Source organism: Rattus norvegicus, chromosome 6 (assembly GCF_036323735.1).
Source record: "Rattus norvegicus strain BN/NHsdMcwi chromosome 6, GRCr8, whole genome shotgun sequence".
Taxonomy (NCBI): Eukaryota; Metazoa; Chordata; class Mammalia; order Rodentia; family Muridae; genus Rattus; species Rattus norvegicus.
The window spans coordinates 142,609,485-142,616,827 of record NC_086024.1 but is presented as its reverse complement, the minus strand read 5'-3'; the positions used below and the strand labels follow the sequence as shown (position 1 = coordinate 142,616,827).

Genomic DNA, 7,343 nt, shown 5'->3' with positions numbered 1-7,343 from the left:
AGTAAAGTCTGTGAAGTTACCCTCTCTCATGGAACTACAATATTAATAATTGCCAGCTTGAGATGGCATATACTCTTTTACTAGGCAAGAAGTCTACTATAACTTTACCAATTTTGTGGAAAATATATAATAAGACTCATTCAGGCCCTAGACACAGAGTGTCCACAATGTAGGAGTAAAATCTCCCCTTTGAACTCCTTATCTGTTCTCCATGCAGAAACACAGGGAAATGATTCCTAGATGAGTGGGCAGAGTCAGGATACTTTATGTTAGAGTTAGAGTTTCTATCAATCCTACTGCAACCCAACATCACTGAGCAGAAGTGTTTTATACTGAGGAACCTGGTCTTATGTGTTATGTACTCTCTGTGGGAAGGAGATATGTACTCTCATGTGGCTCCTGCATCTCCCATCATAGACTGATACATCTTGGGTCCTAAAACTTAAGTATACCATCATAGTCAGCACCTGGTCAGGGAATGCAAATCTCTCCTGGATCCACCCAACCTTGGGTTGAAAAGCCAAAGGTGGGCCTGTGAACTCACTGGTGTGCAGCCATGGACAGGCTTACTTCCTCATTCCTGCTGCTGCTTGTCCCTGCATGTGAGTACCAAGGCTTCTAAGGGATGAACTGTTCTATCCTCACCTGTCCCAACCTTACCTTCTCCCCTTTCATTTCTCCACAGATGTCTTGTCCCAGGTTACTCTGAAAGAGTCTGGTCCTGGGATGTTACAGCCCTCCAAGACCCTAAGCCTGACTTGCTCTTTCTCTGGGTTTTCACTGAGCACTTCTGGTATGGTTGTGAGCTGGATTCGTCAGCCTTCAGGGAAGAGTCTCGAGTGGCTGGCAGCCATTGATTGGGATGGTGATAAGTACTACAACCCATCTCTGAAAAGCAGGCTCACAGTCTCCAAGGACACCTCCAACACCCAAGTATTCCTCAAGATCACCAGTGTGGACACTGCAGATACTGCCACATACTACTGTGCTCGGAGACCACACTGACACAGCCTCAGGTTTCAGCAGTACAGTATTTCAGACTAGTTCTCAGCTCAGTTTCTTCCTATTATATCATAAAAGTGTATGTCCACAGCTTTCTTTCTGGCTTTTGTGGTTTCCTGTTTGCTCTTAGGTTAAGATGTTTCTATTTCTGTTTTTAACCCTAGGACCCTATTAAGATATACATAAAAAATGCTCTTTGTGTTCTGTTTTATAAAGCTGAGGGTGTTTGGTTCCTATACCAGCTGGTTCAGAGCTATGATTCCTTTCAGTCTTAGGCATCAAATTCCCACAGCAGAAAATTCAAAACTATCATAATCATCTTCAGTGAACAGCTGTATATGGTGAAGATGGGAATTACTAGATTAGTATTCTCAAATTGAGTCATTAACTAAAGAGCGTCCACATATACTCCCCAATAGGGATGTTCTGAACTCTATTAGTTGCTCTCCACAAACTATTTTTAAGACCTTATGGATCAAGACAACACTTATGTGTCTCACTGAATACATAGAAGTTGAGTTTGTGCCCAAGTAGAAGCTTCACTTCTGATTAGTGTTCATAGAACTGGAGGTCCCTGATTATTGGATGAGAAAGATAATCATCAATATAGCTATTAACTCAATCTTCTAAAATAGTTACTTGTATGTGGCTTATGCTGGTACAATAGGTGCAAAAGCATTGTGGAAGTAATAATTTATTCTTTAATGGAATTTAAGGACTATGAAATCAGGGTTAGGGTGGTTAAAGTTTGGGTGAGTCATCATTGACTCTGGTAGAAATGCCAAAAGAATGAAATTGGATAGGGCATGGCCCTAAGGGAAAACAATATGCCATTGTTGTGATAGAGCAACATATCAATAAAATGATTTTTATTTACATAACCATACACTTCAAAGAGTAACTCCTCTATCCCTCATCAGAGACATGTTTGGCAGTAGACGGGAAGCAAGAGAGAACCACAAATGGACAATTTGGAGAGTAGAAGACATTAGAGCACTGGTATTAAATGGGTTGTCCTCATCAAACCCAATACTAATGGACCATTGCAGAAGAAAATTTTAAGAGCCAGATAGAATGAATGATGATAAAGAAACAGTCTAATCCAGACACAATAGACTGATGCACATATGAACTCACATAGACTGTGGGAACCTGCACCAACTTAGATAGGTTCCAGTCAATGACACCCTGTACAGAAATGGGGAAGTGGACATGTGCTCCCACCATTGACCAAGAATCTATCTGCAGCTGGTATTCATTTTAAATGGATAATTAGTCTTCTTTTATTCCCCTCCATCTTTATTAAATTGGGTATTTCTTATTTACATTGCCCTTTCCCAGTTTCCAGGCCAACATCTCCCTAACACTTCCTCCCTCCCACTCCCCTTCTATATGGGTGTTCCCCTCCCCTTCCTCCCCCCCCATTAGTGGCCTCCCCCCAAGAATCTCTTTCACTGGGGTTCAGCCTTGGGAGGACCAAGGGTTTCCCCTTTCACTGGTGCTCTTACTAGGCTATTCATTGTTATCTATGCAGTTGGAGCTCAGGATCAGTATTGTCTTTGGGTAGTGGCTTAGTCCCTGGAAGCTCTTGTTGGTTGGCATTGTTTTTCATATGGGGTCTCAAGCACCTTCAAGTTCTTTCAGTCCTTTCTCTGAATCCTTCAAAGGGGGTCCCGTTTTCAGTTCAGTGGTTTGCTGCTTGCATTCACCTATGTATTTGCCATATTCTCGCTGTGTCTCTCAGGAGAGATCTACACCCAGTTCCTGTCAGCCTGCACTTCTTTGCTTCATCCATCTTATCTAGTTTGGTGGATGTATATGTGTGGGCCACATATGGGGCAGGCTCTGAATGTGCGTTCCTTTAGCCTCTGTTCTAAACTTTGCTTCCCTATTCCCTCCGAAGGGTATACTTAGCTCCCCTTTAGTCTTCTTAAATGGATTCTTACTTTCCATATTAACCACATTAGAAGGTAGGTACTATGATAGGTAGATGGACAGACAGAACCAACACAATGACATATTTGCAGAGTGTTTGTCTTATATAGCCTTATTTAATCATTGTTTTTGTTTTAGTAGTCTTTTAACATACATTTAGTTTCAGATTTTGTGTGATTTTTTTTACGTTTGCGTTGGAGTATGTGTGTGTGTGTGTGTGTGTGTGTGTGTATGACAAGAGAGATAGGATGAATAGTAATAGAGACAAAGAGATAGAAAGTGATTCTTGTTTTGTGTTTTTGATTGTGTTTTGTTAAAATGTGAGAGAACAGAAAGGTATAAATTTCTGTTGGCAGTAAAGCAATGAGGATATAGGAGGAGCTGTGTAGAGGAAAGTTTTGGTTAGATTATATCGTATAAGGCTTTTTAATAAACAAAGGTAATTGAAATTATACAAACTGGGTAAAGGCCCCAAATCTTGTGTACTTCTTATTTTCTATAAACTAGATCATCATGGAAGGACAAAATATTTGTTTATTTCTGGTGTGCTCATGCTCATCCTGAGTTCGGTTTCCAGTCATTTCTGGTCAGTTGCCTACTACCCTACAGACCCATCTCTTAACCTTTTTTCTTTTCCTGAACTGACAAAGATTAGGTAAGAATCTATGGACATCATTAAATGTTTCACCACACAGACATTTTCTTTTTAAAAATTTATTTATTTTTATCTATCATTCCATTCATTACATCTGAAATGATACCCACTTCCCGGTAACCCCCTAAACAACCACCCTCCATCCCACATCTGCTCTCTCCTCACTCTCCTTTGACTAAATGAGCATACTACCCTGAACACCCATCCTCTCACACCCCACCTCTCCATTATCTCACTACACTGGGGTATCAAACATCCAGACAACCAAGGGCCTCCCCTCTCATTGATGTCAAACAAGACCAACCTCTGATACATATGTACCTCAAGCCATGAATTCCTTCCGGTACACTTCTTAGTTGGTGATCTAGTATCTGGGAGCATGGGGGGGGGGTGATCCATAGAGTCCATATTGTTCTTCCTTCTGGATTCCAATCCCCCTTGGCTCCTCCAGTCTTTCACCAGCTCCCCAATAGTGGTCCTTGAGCTCAGTCTGATGGTTGGCTCTGGCATCCACACATGCATTAGTCAGTTGCTGACCAAACCTCCCAAGGAACAGCCTCACTAGGTTTCAGTCAGCAAGGGTCTCTTGGCAGCAGCAATAGTATCAGGATGGTGTCTGCAGACAGTATAGATCCCCAGGTGGGGCAGTCCTGGATGGCCATTCCTCCAGTCTCTGGTCTATTTTTTGTCCCTGTTTTTTCTTTAAAAAGAAACATTCCTGGGTTAAAAACTTTGAGATGTGTGGGTGACCCCAACCAGGGTCCATGTCTATCTATAGGCGGCGGTCTCTACAGGATCTATTTCTTCCCTGCACACTTCAGCTAAAATCGTCCCTGCTGTGTCCTGTGATCCATTTGTTTCCCTGGTGTCTTTGACCTGACAGTGGGACTCTTAACTCCAGTTAAGAGTTCCTTAACACTGCTGCATATTTTTATTCCATTTCCTGACCCTTGGCACATCTCTTCCATCCTCTCCTGTACCTGGTACTGTTAGCTTTTGGGCTAATATCCATTTATCAGTGAGTACATCCCATATCTGTTCTTTTGTGCCTGGGTTACCTCAATCAGGATGATATTTTCTCTTTCCATCCATTTACCTAAAAATTGCATGATGCCATTGTTTTTATAGCTGAGTAGTACTCTATTGTGTAAATGTACCACATTTTCTGAATTCATTCCTCTGTTGAAGGACATCTGGGTCCTTTCCAGCTCCTCAACATTATGAATAAGGCTGCTATGAACATAGTGGAGCATTTGTCCTTGTTATATGTTGGAGCATCTTTTGGTATATGCCCAGGAGTGGTAGAGCTGCATCTTCAGAAGGAAACTATTTCCTCTGTTATCTGGAAGGGCCATTGATTTCCAAAGTGATTTTTCCAGCTTATAGTCCCATCAACAATGGAGGAGTGTTCCTCTTTGTCCACATCTTTGCCAGTATCTTCTCTCACCTGAATTTTTGATCCTATCCATTCAGATCGGTGTTAAGTGTATTTCAGTGTCATTTTGATTTGCATTTGTCTGATGACTAAGGATGTTGAACATTTCTTTAGGTGCTTCTCGGTCATTCGATATTCCTCAGTTGAGAATTTTCTCTTTAGTTATAGTCCATTTTTATAGGGTTATTTGGTTCTCTGTAGTCTAACTATGTGTGTTCTTTGTACATTTTGGATATTAGCCCTCAATCTGATGTAGGATTGGTAAAGATCTTTTGCCAATCTGTCAGTTGTGGTTTTGTCCTAATGACAATGTCTTTTGCCTTAGAGAAGTTTTTCAATTCTCACAGGGCCCTTTTTTTTTTTCCATTATTGATCTTCGAGCAAAAGCCATTGGTGTTCTGTTATGGAAAATTTTCTCTATGCCCATGTGTTTGAGGCTCTTCCCCATTTTCTGTTCTACTAGACTCGATGTATCTGGTTTTATGTGCAGGTTCTTGATTCACTTGGACTTGAGTTCTGTACAAGGAGATAAGTATAGGTAAATTTGCATTGTTCTACATGCTGACCCCCCAGTTGAACATTTGTTGAAAATGCTCTCTTTTATCCACTTTATGATTTTAGTATTTGTTAAAGTTCAAGTGAACATAGATATTTGGGTACATTTCTGGAACTTCAGTGCTGTTTCTCTGATCTACCTGCATGTCTCTGTACAAATACTATGCAGTTTTTATTACTATTGTTCTATAGTACACCTTGAGGTCAGTGATGGTGATTCCACCAGAAGTTTCCTTACTGCTGAATCATTCTCAGAAAGATTGTTTTCCCTGTTTTTGGTACTTTTTATTCCAAATACATTTGAGAATTTTTCAATCTATGTCTTTGAGAAGTTGAGTTGGAATTTTGATGGGGATTGCATTGATTTGTAGATTGCTCTCAGTAAGATGGCCATTTTTAATATATAATTACTGCCAAGATATGAGCATGGAAGATCTTTTCATCTAATGATTTATTCTTCAATTGCTTTCTTCAGGGATCTGAAGTTCTTGTCATCCAGTTCTTTCACTTGAATAGTTAGAATCATAGCAAGATATTTTATATTTTTTTGACTATTGTGAAATTGCAGTTTCTATAATTTCTTTCCTGACCCATTTATCCTTTGAGTAGAGGAACACTACTGATTTGTTTGACTTTATTTTATAACCAGCTACTTTTCTGAAGTCGTTTCTCAGAACTAGGAGCTCTCTGGTAGAATTTTTGGTATCACTCAAATGTACTATCACATCATCTGCATATAGTGATATCAGAACTTCCTCCCTCCCAATTTGTATCTGTTTGTTCTTCTTTTATTGTCTAATTGCACTGGCTAGAACTCTGAGTACTATATTGAACAGATACGTAGAGAGTGGGCAGCCTCGTTTTTTTCCTGGTTTTCATGGTATTGCTTTAAGTTGCTCTCTTTTAGTTTGTTATTGGCTGTCGGGTTATTGTTTATTGCTTTCTTTATATTTAGGTATGAAACTGAATTCCTGAACTCTCTGATACATATCACATGAAGGGGTGCTTAATTTTGTCAAAGACCTTTTCAGCATCTAATGAGATATTCATGTGGTTTTGTTCTTTGAGTTTGTTTATATACAGGATTACTTTGACAGATTTGTATATATTGAAGCATCCTTGCATTTCTTGGATGAACCATACTAGATCATGTTGAATGATCTTTTTGATATGTTCTTGGATTTGGTTCGAAAGACTTTTATTTTTTATTTTTGTATTGATATATATATATATATATATATATATATATATATATATATATATATATATATATGGGAAATTGGTCTTAAGTATTCTTTGCTGTGTCTCTTTGTGGTTTAGGTATCAGTGTAACTATGGCTTCATAGAAGGTCATAGAAGGGATTGGGTAGTTTTCGTTCTGTTTCTATTTTGTGGAATATTTTGAAAAGTATTGGTATTAGGTCATTTTTGAAGGTTTGGTAGAATTCTGCACAAAAACCCTTTGACCTGGCCTTTTTTTTTTGGTGGTAGACTTCTAATGACTTCTATTTTCTTAGGGGTTATGTGGCTGTTCATATGTCTTATTTGAACCTGATTCAACTTTGGTATCTGGTTTGTGTGTACAAAATCATCCATTTCTTCCAGGTGTTCCAGTTTTGTTGCGTGTAGACTTTTCTAGTAGGATCTGATTATTTTTTGGATCTCCACCGTTTCTGTCTCCTTTTTCATTCCTGATTTTGTTATTTTGGATACTCTCTCTGTGCCCCTTAGTTTTTCCTCAGAGTTTTTCTATCTTGTATA

The 7,343-nt window shown here is 39.3% G+C and overlaps 1 gene segment (V, D, J or C); it reads left to right on the top strand.

The window, feature by feature from the left end:
• The first annotated feature begins 556 nt into the window (after positions 1-556).
• LOC134479206 (immunoglobulin heavy variable 2-70-like) lies at positions 557-1,005 on the top strand. The segment is given in 2 exon segments: positions 557-602; positions 686-1,005. Coding segments are annotated over 2 exon segments (366 nt in total).
• Positions 1,006-7,343: the final 6,338 nt, after the last annotated feature.